General features: G+C 41.0%; 1 protein-coding gene across 1 annotated transcript in view; it reads left to right on the top strand.

Annotated features, from left to right (window-relative positions):
• LOC116829416 (protocadherin alpha-3-like) overlaps nt 1-17,358 on the top strand; it is a 226,228-nt gene that overhangs the window by 132,827 nt on the left and 76,043 nt on the right. The window contains exons 3-4 of the mRNA XM_075068305.1: nt 4,188-4,246; nt 6,290-6,378. Coding sequence (XP_074924406.1) covers nt 4,188-4,246; nt 6,290-6,378 — 148 coding nt within the window. The remainder of the gene's footprint in view (nt 1-4,187; nt 4,247-6,289; nt 6,379-17,358) is intronic.

The following is a 17,358-nucleotide window of genomic DNA, read 5'->3' as shown; positions in this document are numbered from 1 at the left end:
TTGTTACCATGATGCTGGTTTTCCGTCTGTTTGTACATATAATTTGGCTGTGTTAATGCTGGATTTGATTTGTTTTTAACATTCAGTTCCTCTTGTAGTGATATACAGAACATAAGAATTCATAAAGCTGTGGGTACGTTGTGGAATGCAGATAGGAAATAGGCTGGCTTATCTGTTTCCACACTTAAACAACTAACATTAATCATTATGACACATGCCTCATACTCGCTTCCCATGCCCTTGCTGCCCAGAATTCTGCTTTGAAGTCATATGCCTCCTCAACTGGCTTCTCTGTTGGGACCAAAGACAAAGAGTACTTATGGAGGCAGGACCGATAGCAGGACCAGAGGAGAAACCTATTAATACTAATGCCACAAAGAAGGTGTTGGCATTGATTTCTTTTGCTCCTACTAGCATTGCCAATTACACGATATTGGCTTATGATGGTATAAAAGCAGGATGAACCTCTGTCTCCTGCAGATCCTTGACAACTCCAAGTCATCCAGTCTTCAAACCTAGTCCTTCAGTGTCCAGAAAATCAAGCAAGAGCAACCCCAAAGAAATAGAAGACTGTTCATTCTGATATGAGTCACTGCTTGCTCCCATGCGGTAGAAAAAAGTTTATAAAAACTAAGAGCTAGATTCTGCCACCCATACCCATGCTGGGTCAGACCTGTGAAGGTTCTTAAAAAAGTAAGGAAATTCTCAGACAAATAAATGAATAGTTAAAAAAAAATTATAGTTAAACAAAAAACTCAATAACTCATATATATTTGACAGTCAGAACATTTGCATTTAAGGTTCCAGTACCAGCTTAACATGTGCCCCCATATCCATCCCCACTCTCCTATGTAGACCAAAGACAATTCCCCCTTCTGCCTTTTAAATACAGGGGGAGAGCCCTACTTTTCCCTATGCTGATGTGTTACCGAACCCTGTGAAATGCCAAACAACTACCGCATCTGACCTGGCCCTTCTCCATTACATCTCACTAAAGACAGAGATTATATTTTGCATTTTAATATCCATACAAGGGCTAAATACAACATCTTCTCCATTCCACTGTAGGTTGGAGACCTTATGATACACACCAGATTATCTATGTGGATGTGTATACTATATATATCTACAGTGTCCCAGTACACTCTGGCAGTTTGGGTCATCTACCATGCACCCCAAATATATGGCAGATCAACCTTTAGTCTGTTCAACCTACACATTGAAAAAATAGAGGTTTTATGGCAGTTGCAAACTCTTCCAGCGAGAATGTCTGGTGGAACAATAACCCTTTTGAATGCCTGACCTCATGGTTGTAATTATAAATCAAAGGTGTCAAACACCTGGCTTGTGGCTCAGATGCAGCCTACTTGATAAATTTATCCTGCCTCCATGACAGATTCATAATCTGCAGAATGAAAGCTTTCATGTAAATAAAGGAAGTTTCTAGCCCTTATTGTTGAGAAGGAAACCATCCAAGTGTTGTTAACCAATGTAGCAGGATGATAGACAGTCTCTCCTTTTTTGCCTTTATTTCCTTCTCTGCTTCTTTGAGACTATAACTTAATATATTTTTTGGCCAGGACTATAGGAGGAATTCCTCATACTGCTTCTCTCTCTTTTTGATCAGACACTCCAAGGACCAGAGATTCTGGGGGCAAAAGACATCTGGCTTCAAGACTAAGCTTGATCAGTTCATGGAGGGGATAGTATGATGGGATAGCCTAATTTTGGCAATTAATTGGTCTTTTATATTAGCGGTAAATATGCTTAGTGGCTTACAATGGGGTGGGATCTGAGTTACTACAGAGAATTCTTTCTTGGGTGTCTGGCTGGTAAGTCTTGCCCACGTGCTCAGGGTTTAGCTGATCACCATATTTGGGGTCGGGAAGGCATTTTCCTCCAGGGCAGATTGGCAGAGGCCCTGGAGGTTTTTCGCCTTCCTCTGCAGCGTGGGGCACGGGTCACTTGCTGGAGGATTCTCTGCACCTTGAAGTCTTTAAACCATGATTTGAGGACTTCAATGGCTAAGACATAGGTTTGATACAGGAGTGGGTGGGTGAGATTCTGTGGCCTGCATTGTGCAGGAGGTTAGACTAGATGATCATAGTGGTCCCTTCTGACCTTAAAGTCTATGATTCTTTGACTCACTCCATTCCTGGTGCAGAAAGATTGGAAATTGACTCTGTCTTCTGAGCTGAGAATTCCCTTGGTGTCTGGGAGTCCACAACAGAAGAAAAGTCAGGATAGCCAGCTCCTGGATCTGCCCACTTGCCATCTTGGTGTAGGAGGAATGTCAGGATGGGGGGAAAGGTATGATAAGAGTGTGTTCTTTTCGGATAGTCCTAAGTAGTTGGATGGTTGCTTGAGGACTACTACCAGCTGGCCACGTTTAGAACAGTCTTAATTTTTTTCTTTAAAGTCGAGTGGGGCTAGGGCCAGGGCCAGATCAGAAACAGTCAGAGAATCTTGGAGCCATAATTGTCTTTTTCACAACTAAGCCCAGCAGAAACAGGGCACAGAGAATCTGGTTTTAAATGTGAAGGTAGTTGCTAGCAAAGATGTTTAATATTTTGTTGCAATGGGTGGAATTTCTCTTTTGTGTATATCAGGATGTGAAGAATGCTACAATGCACAGTACCAAATAGCTCCTCAAACTCAGATAGTGATGGGGGCCTTATAAATATTGAGATAGCCAGATAGAAGGATGGCGCATATCATTATTGCTATATCTTTATTTGTATAAAACTTATTGATCTAGAGAAGAGCATACTGTGAATCCCAAGGGCAAAGACAAAGCTGGCTTTAAATAATTTAGGGTATTCAACACATTTTTAAAAGTAATGGGGCCAAATTCACTTCTGGTCTACCTCCAATGACTTCAGTAGACTTATACCATTACCATCATGTATTATTTGTGTATTTGCCAATGTACAAGCAGAGCCAGCTCCAGGCACCAGCGGAGAAAGCACATATCTGGGGCAGCACCTGCTTAAGGGGCGGCATTCCATCCATTCTTGGGGCGACACAGTCCGGTTGCCTTTTTTTTTGCGCTTTGGAAGTCCGAGCATCTTTTTTTTTTTGCTTTGGCAGTTCGAGTGGCTCTTTTTTTGCTTGGGGCGGCCCTGTGTACAAGACATATCGAGTGTGCATGTAATCCATTATGTCTATAACATTTTCAAACTTGGATGCCTAAAATTAGACACCAACATGCACAATTAGCCACCTAAGAGGTGTCACAATATTTAGATGCGCTGAGCACCTACAGCTACAATTGAAATCAATGCTCAGCACCTCTGAAAATTAAGTCGCTTAGCTGCTTAAATATTTAGGTGCCTAATTTAGGCACCCTCATTTGAAAATGTTGCCTATAATTTTAAATTATTATGAATGTTGCTATTGTATGCAGTGCACAGCAAGAAAAACAGTGTTAACATTTTCTGGAGCAACTTGTAATCAATCAGGAATTTCTCAGGACACCCTTACATAGCAAGTCATGCTGTAGCAGGTCAGCATGTGCTGAGATGTACTGGTTGAAGGGTATGGCTCTCCTTCCTGTTTTTATGCATTTTTATCAATGTGGAAAATGTAGCAGCTCTTGGTCTTGTGAAAGAACATGTCTGCCTTCAGTAAAAACCTGCTGCAGTCTGCGAGTCTGATACAGTCTAGTGCAGTTCTCTGCAGTCCACTATCCTCAGCAGAAAACTCACAGCAAGCAAACTGGCCCCAATGTATTCTTCACAGTGGTGCTGCATTTTGTATGTGTACAAGTGGAAGAGCATAAGTGGCCTAGTTTTATCAGGGAAACCAGCAAAGTATTTCTTTTCTTTTCCAGGAATAATCATCATCTCCTATGGCCAGGATATTTCTGAACACGGGCAAAATAGCAGCCCCGCAATTTACAAAAATAACCTCCTTCCCCACTTTAACCCTCACAATCCAAAGTCTTGGTATATAAACATTTAACTCCATATTCAGTGACCTAAGTGCACTCATACAAAAATATCTTTGATTTCCTGGGAGATTTGGCAGCTCTGAATGAATAAAAAGTGTAAATAGCTCTATGGAGGCATTTGACAATAGGTGTGAAAATGTGTAGAAACTTTGGAGAAAGGCCTGTACTCAGATGCATAGATGTTTAATGTTTTAATACAAATTAATACAGATTTTGTTCTCTTTTGTTTCTGCAGCCAAAACAACCCAATCCTGATTGGCGTTATTCTGCATCCCTAAGAGCAGGAATACAAAGGTATGTACTGTACTTCCCCTTCTTAAGGGCTTATATCTTTCTCCCTTTGTGACAGAGACTGTCTTTCAATCTTGTACAGCTGCTGACATGCACTAGTGAGATCTGCATGCTGTGACGGAAGCACCCAAGATTTGCTTCTGAGGCATTATATCTACCAGTCCTACCGATTCACTGTAATTATTGCCTTTTATGCTGGTCATTACTATATTAGTGTTTGGTCTATGCATTCATGTTGTTTACCTTATGCTGCTTTATACATTTACTATCAGTGCCTGATTGCTGCAATTACTGAATTATTTAATTGATTATACACTCTTCATGCACATTAAAACTTCCTATTATCATCCACTCTGGTGCATTTCAGTAGATTGTATGCAACATCAATAGTTTTCTATCCACTGCCTCTCATTACCATAAAAGTGTACCACTGCTGCAGGCAGTTTATTAACCACATGGTACATTCAAGGTATTTAAAAAAGTTAAAAGGGCATTGACAAGCATATCAGGCTGAGATTTCCAAGGAAACCTTCATGAGTTAGGTGCCCATCTTAGAGTCCTTTAGAAATCTCAGCCTTAGATCCCAAATTTGCCTTAGTTTAATTTGCTCCTCAATAAATTTAATAGGAGTAAAATAATGCTGTTTGTGTAGGACCTAGATAAAATAATATCTTTGCTCTCTGTGCTTTAGCAAATTAACTAACCAGTCTTATTCTCAGATCTATTCTGACCTTATCAATAAGACCGGATAACAAATTTAGAAATAAGTAAAAAGGCCATGGTAATTTCAAGTGGCATTACAAACTCAGAGGGAAAAATCATTTGCTGAATACAAAAAGACATAGATTTGAGTGAATTAAAATGTACTTTCATATTTCTCTGGTGACTATTATAGCAAATACAAAGTAAAATAACTGTACATACAATATTTGAAATGCCCTTTTAACTAAAAAAATACCTTTTTTAATCAACGTCAATGTTGATTTTCCTTAGTTAAATCAAGTTTAAATAGCATACAGATCAAAATCATTTAGAAAGTAACAAGACGAATTACAATCTTGCACTATTGAGCTCCCAGTTTTAAAAATCTTGCCCATTAACCCTGAGAAATGAATTGACCATGTTTTAGAAACTTCTCTTGGTCCAAACTGAAATAGAACACTGCTTGAAATCAGTGGGAGCCTTGCCTGTATACAGGTAGAACAGGAGATACTTCAGGATTTTGCCTGAAGTAACTTGCTTGATAAGTGAAGAGGGTTAGCTCATTTTAAAAATTACTATCTACTTTTTTGCATTTTAAGATATCAAGCATCTATTTTCTCTCTCTCCCCCCCCCTCCCCATCATCTCCTTACGAGTTCAGGGCTAGACAATGTGCAACAATTAAATGTGCTGGTCTCATGGCAGACTGCTCATCATTTGACACTGTATAAAACTTGATATTACATGGTTACTGTAGTTTGTGACACCTAATTTCTCCCTTCAAAAGTGTTTGCCAAAAGCATAAGCTAATCAGCATTGGGTACTATAAATTGCATTGGGATATTTGCTATAGAAGAGTGGCTGATAATAGCATGCTGAAAGAAGCCCAGAACTGATTTTCATTATTTACTTCACTGCTAAGACATCACAAACATGATATGGATTAAGGCTCAGGTCCTCAGAGGTATTTAGGCACCTAACTTCTATTTCAGTGGAAGTTAGGCACCAAAATACCTTTGAGAATCTGGGGCTAGGTGACTTCCCTGCAGCGTTAGTGATTTCACATCCTCTGGAGATAATATCTGTGTCTGATATGAACTGCATGGAATTATGTTGCAGCCTTCAAATAATAACCAAAGACAATTTTTGCAGTTCTTGCAGGATTGACATGATAGATGCTTTAATAATGCATTAGCAGAATCTGCTAGCATGATGCAATGTTGCATTAGCCCTGGTGCAACAAAGAACAACTGTGACTTTGGACAAATAGCCAGAAAATGGAATGTTGAACAAAAACAGGTCAGATAGGAACTATGTAATTTAATCAGTATGCTTGTTTATTCAGTGCTGTGCACATGGAGGATGCAGGAGTCTTACGAGGAGGGCCGGGAGGACCTGAACAGCTGTGGCCAACAGTATCCAGTGCAACACCAGGTTAGGATCAGAGTACTGACGTCTATTAATGGGATATTGGGAGATGTGATGGCTCTATTCCCTTAAAGAGAGGAATGATTGTTATTTGAAACACACTTCCCATTGGATCATTCTTCACTTTTTTTCTACTTTGTGTCTCTGAATTAAGTCCCTATGAAACACTCTCTTGAATATAAATAAGATAGACAGTAATAAATAAAGCAAAGAAACCTTTTTCCTTTATTCACTAGCAGGTGCATGCTAGAGATGGAATCAAGCCTCAAAATTTGGATCCACACCTGAACTTATCCAGTGTTTTGGGGAGGTCAGACCCAGGAATTTGGTATGGTTCACTAGAGAAGAAGGCCCAGTTGTGAGGTGTGGATCCAGATCCACATTTCCCCAAAGTTTGGGAGTATTTGGGTTTAGGGTTTTAATTTATCCTCCTTTTCTCATGGTCATCAAAACTACCAACTTTGCAAAAATTGCTGCTCAGTTGGGGATGGAATAAGTAATATAGAACCTCACCAATTCTGTATTGCAAAATAGTGAAATGCTATTTTGCAAACTCAGTAATTGTTTTTAAATACCGACAGGTCTCATCTTCTTGTCAGGTAGTCAGGTTTCTTATTACTAAGTGTTCATTCCTTTAATAAATTAAACTGCAGTACATTTACTAGTATGCTATGGAGGGTTATCATAAAACATTTAACTAAACTGCTATTCACTTGTGAAAATAAATGACCAAAATACCTTGTATGATGATGTATTCTTGATTTTTTTCATTATTTACTTGCTGACTCACTAAATCAAAATTCAGTAAGAATCAGCAAAGGGTCTCGTTGATTACTGGAGATAAGCAAATTCACTCAGTTCTTTTGCAGCGAAAGCAATAGATGTATTCTCACATTACATTTTGGGATATAAAGAATTTCATCATTTAAAATGCCTACAAAGTATTAGGAAATGGTATTTGGTGCTGCTCAGAAGTTCAGACACCAAGCACTATATTAAGGAAAAATGTGATAACGTGGTGTGAAAGCTAACGCTCTTTAAAAAATAATTGGATAGCTTTCATATTTCTTTGTGGATAGAGAAACACAGAGAGAGAGAGAGAGAGAGAAATATTATGTGTACATTAAACATTGCTATGATTTCTTTTTATGGTTCAGCTGATTAAATATGCACAAGATTGCATTGCTATGTTACAAATATGTTACTGAACAGTTAAGATAAAAGTTGTATTTGAGAATAAAAATACACATGGTTCATCCAGATGGCAAACAATGAAACTGGAAATAATTCACAGAACAACCTTTTAACCTGCTGACTGATTAAATATGAGAGGATCCTTAAGGCTCCAGCAGGGGCAGGAGGAACTTTCAGGGAAAAAAATTAATTAATTCCTATGGACTAGATTATCATTTTATGATCTGCCCTGGATAAGGGGCATACCATAGCTGTGCCCCCCAGGAGTAGACCATGGGATGAATTGTCTCAGAGTCAAATGCATTCCCAGCTTCAAAGATGGAGTAAGTAACTTCACTCCATTTGTGAGGAAATACCCTTTGTGCCTGGGTAGCTACTTGGATTTAGGAGTAAGCTGGGGAAAGGAGGTAAAACCAGGACACTTATTACTCCCCATTCCCTCTCTCTGCTCCCTCCCTGCCCACTTGTGTGTAATGGGGCATATTGGGCAAGTAGCCCTGCTCTTCCTACCACAGCCAGAGTCACAGTTTGGGCAGGATCAGGCAAATGAATAAAGAGGTAGTAAGAACTTGTATCTCCAGCCCCAGGAAGTCTTTCTGCTCTTTGAGAAAACCAGCCTCTTTAAAAGTCCAGGGTAGTTCAAACTGTTTTGAAATCCAGTTTTTGTGGATCAAGTTTCTTGATCCTTCCAAATGACTATTCTTCCTGTGCAAGAAAGGATCTTTTGTTTCCTTTCTGTCTGGCCTTAAGAGTTTAATGACTGCTAAAATAACATAAATGAGACCTTCCTACTATTTGTAAACAGAAGATGTGGATTTCATTAGCCTTCAGTAACAAATAGTTTATGCATATAGAAGTGTCATTTAGCAGAAAAAGTAAAATTAACACATAACTTTAATACATTACACTTTCAAATATACAGTAGTTGTTTATCACAATGGTTTATAATTACAGCTTTGGGTTCCCACACACATTTCCTCTTTCAGTTGTTCTACCTCCTTTCCACTGCTCATGTTCATGACTTGTGCCATTTTTCATTAGGTTAAGACACAAAATTATGCTTTTCATTAGACATTTGACCCATTTCAGCCAATTACACAGGATAGAGACAACATATTCAGTTGCTTTTGATGTGCTATTTACATCTGAACAGTGCTACACCTATGTCCAGATAAACTCACAAATTAGCTGCTCATTATCTCTATTTCCATCAACATATGCAGCAGCTGCAGCTCTCCACTAGTTAGTATAAAACTGCCTCAAATCCTGCCTCATATACACATGCTTAATGCAGTTGTTTTACTCAGTTGATTAATTCCAATTGGGTTGTCACTAAACCATTCATTTAATTTAGCACTCCACAAAAGCCTTGGATAAAATGCTTCAGACTGAAAGAATCAGAAAGTTAATCAATGAGAGCATCAAAAGATGATGTCATAGGAATGTTCTAGGAAGGATGAACAAGTCAAGTGTTAAATCAGTAAATCCTTAATGTCTAGTGCCTAGCTATACTCAGACACTTCATGGTATATCACCAGTTCTATACCTTTCAGGGTAAATCCTGCTGTCACTTACATGGATAAAGCTTCCACTGACTTCAGTAGGAGTTTCACCTATGCAGCTGAGAGCAAAATTTGGCCCACTGTATTTTGTTCCTTTCACAAGTTCTTAGACAAAAAAAAGTGATGAAATCCAGATTTAAGGCTTATGCTCTGTCTCAAACTTGCTCTGAGGTGAACAAAAGGCCCACTGGTCTAAGTTAAGGATACACAATCAGATTCACATTGGAATTCCTGCCACCTGTGTCATAGTTTAATGCCATTTAAAGAGGGGCTGTTTTAAAAATTGGTTTCCTTGTTTGAAAAATAAGTTCTGAAACATATTATATTCCTGACAGAGAGCTCTTCCAGCCTCTCAGGTAAGGCACTACTCTGTGTATTTGGTAAATATTTTATCTCAGTGGTTTTTCTATGTATTATGACTGAGATTTTCAGAGAAGACATCCAACTCTCATTTCAATAAGTCTACATTTAGACTTATAATTATTAGACAGTCTATAGGTAGACTTGTTATTTGCGTGAATGTTGCAGATCACTTGCTTTAATCATTGCTTCTGGATATTTGAAATTGCATAATGGAGATCAATTTACATCCCAAAATTTGTTACTTAAAAGAAAGTTAAGGTTGCCAAGTCAAGAACTCAAAGCTAGGAAATACCAGAATTAAATTTGCCTGTGCCACCTTAATTCAGCCTCTTTGTGCATATGCATTGTGATACAGAGTGAAATCCTGGCTCCACTGAAGTCAATGTAAATATGCCATTGGCTTCAGTGGGGCTAGTATTTTCACCCACCATCGTAGCACTATTTCTCCAAAGGAATTCCACCTCATTCACAGCACAGGATGGACCTTGCCCAGGGAATGAATCAGAGCCATGTAGTCAATGAGGCTGTTGTCTGTAGGATGGTTGCTTCATTTGCTACAGATGTTGGAAGATGTTTAGTGCATGAGGCAGGAAAGGATGGTTATGTGATTAAAGCAACTGAATGCCATGCTGAAGAACTGCATTCTTATCCCTGCCGCTGCCACGGTGTTCCTATATGCTGCTGGGAAAGTGGCTTAAACCAGAATTTTCAGAGGTGGCTACTAATGGTGTACTGTTCATTTCCGAGTGCCCAGCTTAAAACACTGGGAGGCTGATTTTCAGGAGTGCTAAATGCTCACAACTGGAACTTAAGTTGACTGGAGTTCTGTTTTGAACATATATAGTGATATAAAAATGCTAGGAACTTTGAAAAATTAGGCCTTAGGGGCTAAATTCACCAAAGGACTTATGTGTCTGAATCCCAGAATCTCACCCCACCAGGATTCACAAATCCTAGATTCAGCTGCCCCCGAGCCCTGTCGATGCCTAAACTCACTTGGTGCCTACATTTGTGCAGTAAAAGTTCCTAAATGCCTATATTTTGGCCTCTGAGCATGCACACTGCAGCCCCATACCAGGCATATGGATGCTTAAACCCCAGAACGAGTCATGAACTGGGGAAAGATAGGCATTTCTCTGCCTTAGTCACCTGTGGGGCTCAATGAGGTAGGTGAATTTTGAGCTCGCCTGCTGGATCAGATCCCTATAGATGAATTTACACAAAATGGCCAGGAGGAGGAGGACCTCCCTCATAACGTTTATCCTAGTGTTTAGAATACTCACCTAGGATGTGGGAGATGCTTGGTTCAAGTCCCCACCTCAGGGAGGGAAGAAATTTGAATAGAGATTTGCTACATTTCTGGTGAATGCTCCAGCTGCAAGGGTTACAGAGTCATTCTCATGCTCATTTTCTCTCTGTGGTCTAATGATTTTTTCCTTATTTATCCAGTGAAACAGCTTCAACAAGATGAGTGAGGGAGCTATGCATCACAATATCCTAGAGCTCCATGGTTAGGGCACTCACCTGGGTGGTAGCAGAGTCTTGTTCAGCTCCCTTCTCACCTCAGCTACAGGTGGGGACTTGAACCAGTGATCTTCAACATCCCAAGTGAGTACTCTAACCACCGGACTGAGAGTTATGAGACAGTGCTGCCTGCAGCCACTTCTTGCTAACATGGAGTATCGCCTAATGCTAAGAGAGGCTTTTGTAGTTGAAAATCCAAAGCAGGGGGAGGTCCCTCCTTGCAGCCTGGATGTAGGTGCCTATCTTCAAGACAGAGGGCTTGCCACACACTTTTCAGCTTGGCATCTCCCATTGGCTGTCTTAAGTGAGGAGCCAGTTAGCATGCTGACTTTTGTGAATCCTGTTCTAAGGCCCTTGTGCCTAGGCACCAAACTGAGGCTTTATGAATACCAATTTTTTTTAGGAGCCTAAAATTTAGGGATGACTGCACTCAGTTTCTTTGTGAATGTGGCCATGGCTGTCTTAAATTGGATGCCCAAAATTGGTGGATATTAAACAAATATGTCCTTAATCGCTCCTTGCCTCAGTTTCCCTCTGTAAAATGTGAGATGATAATACCAGTGTATCTCGTAGGGGTGCGATAAAGATAAATTCATCAGTGTTCGTAAAGCACTCAGATGCTATACTGAGGAATGTCCATGATGAGAAAACCTATGTGGATGTTAATTCTGTATTCAATGTAGGATTTAAATGGAGTAGAATAAATAAAGCATGGGTCCATACACTGAATGATAACTGTGAACAGAAATATTGAATGGCTTCCCATTTAGTGAGCACTGTTCATTCTGTGTCCTGAATGAGGCAAGGAAGCTATGGAAAAAATAGCATATGATCCTGTAATTAAGAACTGTGGGTGAAATACTGGCCCCATTGAAGTCCATTGCAAAGCTCCCATTGACTTCAGTGGAGCCAGGATTTCACTTTGTACCATAGTGGATATGCACGGAATGGCTGAATTAAGGTGGCATGTGAGATAATCCTGAGATTTCCTAACTTTTGAGTGTTTGACTTTGCAACTTTAATATTCTTTTAACCTTGGTTTATTGATATAATTTCTCACATTTTTTAAAGAAAGCAAATTGAAAAAAAATAGAAATTCTGTAGTGTGGAACCATATTGACCCCAACATGAGTAATCAGCAGGACTGAGACCTTTAGATCCACAGCACAGACCTTTGCTACCATTTGAGCTAGCTGAGTAACTAGTAGCAGTAATACATGGTTATCCCCTAAGTGGATTAGCCAGTAGAGGAGGAAGAGAGAGACAATTTACGAGTGATTTTAAGAGCTATTTATTGACAGCAGATGAATGTTGAGACTTGGGAATCTGGGTTCAGTGCTAGATTCTGGAGGAGAGTGTAACCTAGTGATTATAAACCCTTCTGCTTCTGTCTCTGCAATCCTGACCCCTTTTACTCTTGTTCTCTCCAGTCTGTCCCTGTTTCAATCTTCTCCACTTTAGGTCCTGTCCCAGTCTCCCTTACTCTCACTGGCTTCTATCTCAGTCTCTTTCCCTCTGTTTTTCTGTTCTTCCCACTGGTTCCTGTTTTAGTCCTCTCCCTCCTCCCTGCGTTGCTGGCAGGCAACTTCCTTCTCCATGTTGTGTGGGCACCAGCAGGAGGAATTTGGGAGCATAGGAGAGACAGTCTCCTTATTCTCAGTTCCGGTGCATGGTATCATAGCAGTTCCCATTTGCAACAAGGATCAATTGCAGGGAACGTTCTGCTCAGCCCCTGCAGCAAAGGGATGGAATTTATTCCATCACCCTGTGGGGGTGATGCATGCACAGTCCATCTGGAACACAAGCATTATGAGGGGCTAGAACATGCTCAATGCAGATACAATCCTCAGAGAATTTAGCTGCCAGCCGCTAACAACCCTCCCTACTGAGCATGTGCAAACTGCAATTTTCAGAGGCTCATAGCTTGGCCAAATTTGGGTAGATCTTCATAAGGATAGCAAAGGACACATCCCTGAGACCTGGGCGGTTCTCCTGCCAAATTTCAAATCCCTGCTCAAAGCAGGGAGACACTGGAGCTTCTTAATGGAACAATTGTAAAAAAAATTAATATGGGCAAAAATGTATTTTTAACTAATTTTATTCTCAGAAATGTCTGGACCAATTTTGCTGAAACGTCCCAAAACATGTGTCCAGCATGGGAAATTTCAGCCAAAATAGTTAAAGTTTGGCAAAGTTATAACCAACTGAAAATAGGATCTTATGGTGGAAACTATTGTGCACCTTAAATATTAAAGTCAATACCAGCTGTGGTTGTAATAGACCATGCTGGTTTTGAAGAATTAAGTCCAATACAGTATATTGTGCACATACACAGTAATGCTTTTCTATGACTAAAGAGAAAAGAAGTTCTAAGACACTATGAAAGATATAAACAGCAGCTGGAACAGAGAAGGAGAGCTCTGAAAATGGTCATCAGAAAACCTAGGAGAGGATATGTACTCTGTTAATCTATTTCTGCATAAAATCTTTATGCTGAGTAGATCAGTTTAGGCGATGTTGACTAGTTTATAAGAAAGTCTTGCATGCTAAATACAGCTGATAGAGATCTTAATCCTACTGATAAAAGTTGCAGAAATAGAATGAGTTATAAATATTGGAACAAAAATAAACAATTAAAAACATCTGCAAACATGACAAATAAGCTTTAAAATGGTCTAATCTGAAAAGCAATGGAAGCCTTTATATTTGTAATGGTGGTACTGGATGGGAGACAGAGTGCTGAGAATGGGATGATTGCCTGGGAAATTGTGAAAAGAGAAATGAAGACGGGATGATAATAAGGGGTCTGGGAAAGGTGACAGAGAACAGGGAGGAAGCACTGAGCACTTAATAGATTTTAAGGCCAGAAGGAACCATTACGAGGCCATGGGATTTCACCCAGTGGTTCTTACATCCAGCTCATAATTTCTGGTTGAAGAAGAGCAATCTTTCAGAAAAACATCCAGTCTTGACCTAAAAACTTCAAGTGATGGAATGAGGTGAGAGGGGCCAAGTCAAAGGGGCATGGGGTAATGAGGCAGGGTTGGTAGAGGATGTAAAAAGGGTTGAGAGCCCTGAGAATGGGATTATAGAAACTCTGGGAAAAGAGAACGGAAACCACTGAGAATGGGATGAATGAGTGTCTTAAAAATGGGGCATTGAGCACCCAGAATGGGATCAGGAGGGCCCTCTATTGGAGTGGGATATTAGAAGCCTTAGGATAGGGGACAGAGAACACTGAAAATGGGATTATAGAGACTCTGGAGAGAACACGGAGAATAAGTTATTAGAGATCCTGGGAAAGGGGGGCTGAATGCCATGGTAATAGTTAATGGGCTTCTGGGAAAGAGGACACAGAGCCCTGCTGTGGCTGTCTCCAGGTAATATAATTTCCATTTGAAAAATATGTTTTGATCTGTCCAAATGTTTGAATCCATTTAGCATCTCTAGAGAAGGGAATGAATGATTTTTTCCAGTTTGACCCTTTTACTCTTACATCAGACACAACCCTTGAAATTCATACACCATGATGCTCCAATAGCTGCTCACTGGGATGCCGTGATATTGTCATGGGGATCTTAGTTCATGAGATTTTTTTTTTAATTTAATTTTAAAGAGCAAGAGTCAAAGCAGATTGTTTGTATGACTGGGAGAGGCCCTTGCCTTTCACATACCTTATTCCCATGGATATGTATGGTGATCCTAAATGAGAGATGTTTTCTTCCCAGTTGCAGTAGTTGGCTTTCCCTCTCCTCCCTCAAGTGATCTTCCTTAGCTAAGGAAGGAAGGCTGGATACTACTCTCTTTGGACTTCATTGGTGTCATGTCTAGGTCAGCCATAGATGTCACTATAGCTGTGTCCCCCGTGGGTCACAACTGAGAATACCAAATTCAGGACAAACTGCTGAGCAATAGAGCAGATACATCCCAAAACCTACACTTTCTTCCAGCCCCTCAGCAGGTATGTTTCACCAGCTTATCCTTCTCCTAGACTTACTGAGACTTCCTTGGATCTAATTACTTATTCAGAACCCCTTACATTCAAAGAACCAATTTCAAAGGTGGTGTGCAGTTCGGATCCCTTACATTAAACACTCATCATGTCAATGTCTAAGGGAGCCTAATTTACACACTAAGGGGCTAGGAGAAGGTATAAGCTAATGTTACTCCCCACCCTCCTTTAACTTACACTTTCTTATATCTTCTCCTGGCATTGCCAACTCTGTTATTCATTGTAAGTATAAGGAGTCTCTCTCAAACTGGTGGAATAACAGCCTTATTTATCTGAAAGTGCTTGACTTTAATATTTGTTGTTATTATTATTTATTATTAATTTATTATATACATTACACCCAAACATTTGCATGGCATCTCAAAAAGCAAATAGTCGAGCAAGGTCCTCATGCTGAGGAACTTGAAATCAGGATTTTAGATCTGACACAAGTGAGGAAGAGAACAAACAGGAAGAGGGCAGAGTAGGGGAAGACAGTTCTTACAAAAAGATCACCCAGTGGCTCAGTTGTTCCACTTACATTTCTCATTTGGTAATTTCGTTACAAATCTGTTCTAATTTTCAAAGTTAAGCAGGTTTGTACTTGGCTGGGAGACCTCTGCTTAATACAGAGGTGGGCAAACTTTTTAGCGCAAGGGCCACATCGGGGTTGTGCAACTGTATGAAGGGCTGGGTAGGGAAGGCTGTGCTTCCCCAAACAGCCTGGCTCCTGCCCCCTATCCGCCCCTCCAACTTCCTGCCCCCTGACTACCCCCCTCAGAACCTCCAACCCATCCAACCCCCCGCTCCTTGTGCCCTGAAGCCTCCTCCTGGGACCCCCACCCCCTATTCAAACTCCCTGCTCCCTGTCTCCTGTCTGTCCTGACCCCTATCCACACCCCTGCCCCCTGACAGCCGCCCTACCAGACTCCCACCCCCTATCCAACTGCCCTCTACTCCTTGTCCCCTGACCACCCCCTCCCGGGACCCCCCCGCTCCTAAGTGTCCCCTGGGATCCCACCCCCTTATCCAACCCCCATGCTCCCTGTCCCCTGACTTCTCTCTCAACCCCTATCCACATCCCTGCCCCCTGACAGGCCCCCCCCTGGAACTCCCACTCCTGACCCTCCCTGTTCCCCATCCCTTGACCACTCGCCCCCCCAGAACCTCCACCCCATCCAACTGCCCCCTTCTCCCTGACTGCCCCCCAGGATGCCCCGCTCCCTTCCCCAACCCCTTACCAGCAGCAGGAGCTCGCAGCCACAACACCCGGCCAGAGCCAGCTGCGCTCCCCACGCTGCCCAGCAGGAGCGGTGTGCTAGAGTGCAGCCCGCGCAGCTGTGTGGCTGTGGGGGAGGGGCCAGGGACTAGGCTTCCCGGCCGGAGCTCAGAGGCCGGGCAGGACGTCTGCCCACGTTTGCCCATGTCTGGCTTAGTATCTAGGTTTGCTGCTTTTCTGTGATAATAATGGCAGCACCCAATGATTTATGTATTTAATGCATGCCTAATGGTAATACTCTGCATTTATGCAGAAGACATTAATTTGATTCCCCCGCCTATTATTTCCCTAAGACTTCAGTAAGTAAAAGAAACAATCCCTATCCTGCAGCTTTACTCCCTTGGATTGTGATCATGTCAGATTTTATAAACTAAGCAAGGATTTGCCTGGCCAGTACTTGGATGGAGTGTGTAGAATTTACATCTTTTTTGCATGAGACTGCAGCTGCTATTTTGTCTCTGACTGTGCTCCTTCTTTCTTCCTAGTTATGTTTCTGCTTTCACCGACTTACATATTTACGCCTTAATAGTCTTCAGAAATTGTTTTTTGAAAAGGAAATTATATTAAAATATATGTTAATTCAACATTTTGGTGTTCAGAGTCCCAGAGGAATCTCAATTCTGTATGTACATACATGTTATTCATTACCAGTGTGACATGTCTTTCAGCAAATCAAACACTATAGTGGAAAAGTATTGTGACATTTTCAATAACTGTATATGTATGTACATATGTAGCCTTATGCATTACTGCACATACATGTGTGATCAGTCATGAAAAACTGTGCAGTAAGAGACGCATGTGAGGGGACAGAACTAAGGTATTATTTTGGTGGTGGTGGTGGTGGTGATTATTGTAGTATAATGGTGCCTAGCAGCTCTGACTAAAAGGTTGGGGATTCATTGTACACGGCAGTACAAGTAGATTCTGTGGTAGAGCTGGGAATTGAATCCCATGTTTAAGAAGGATGAATTCAAACTGGAACAGGTTCAGAGATGGGCTACTAGGATGATCCGAGGAATGGAAAACCTGCCTTATGAAAGGAGACTCAAAGAGCTTGGCTTGTTTAGCCT

Source organism: Chelonoidis abingdonii, chromosome 7 (genome assembly GCF_003597395.2).
Source record: "Chelonoidis abingdonii isolate Lonesome George chromosome 7, CheloAbing_2.0, whole genome shotgun sequence".
Taxonomy (NCBI): Eukaryota; Metazoa; Chordata; order Testudines; family Testudinidae; genus Chelonoidis; species Chelonoidis abingdonii.
This window is presented reverse-complemented; position numbering and strand designations above follow the sequence as displayed.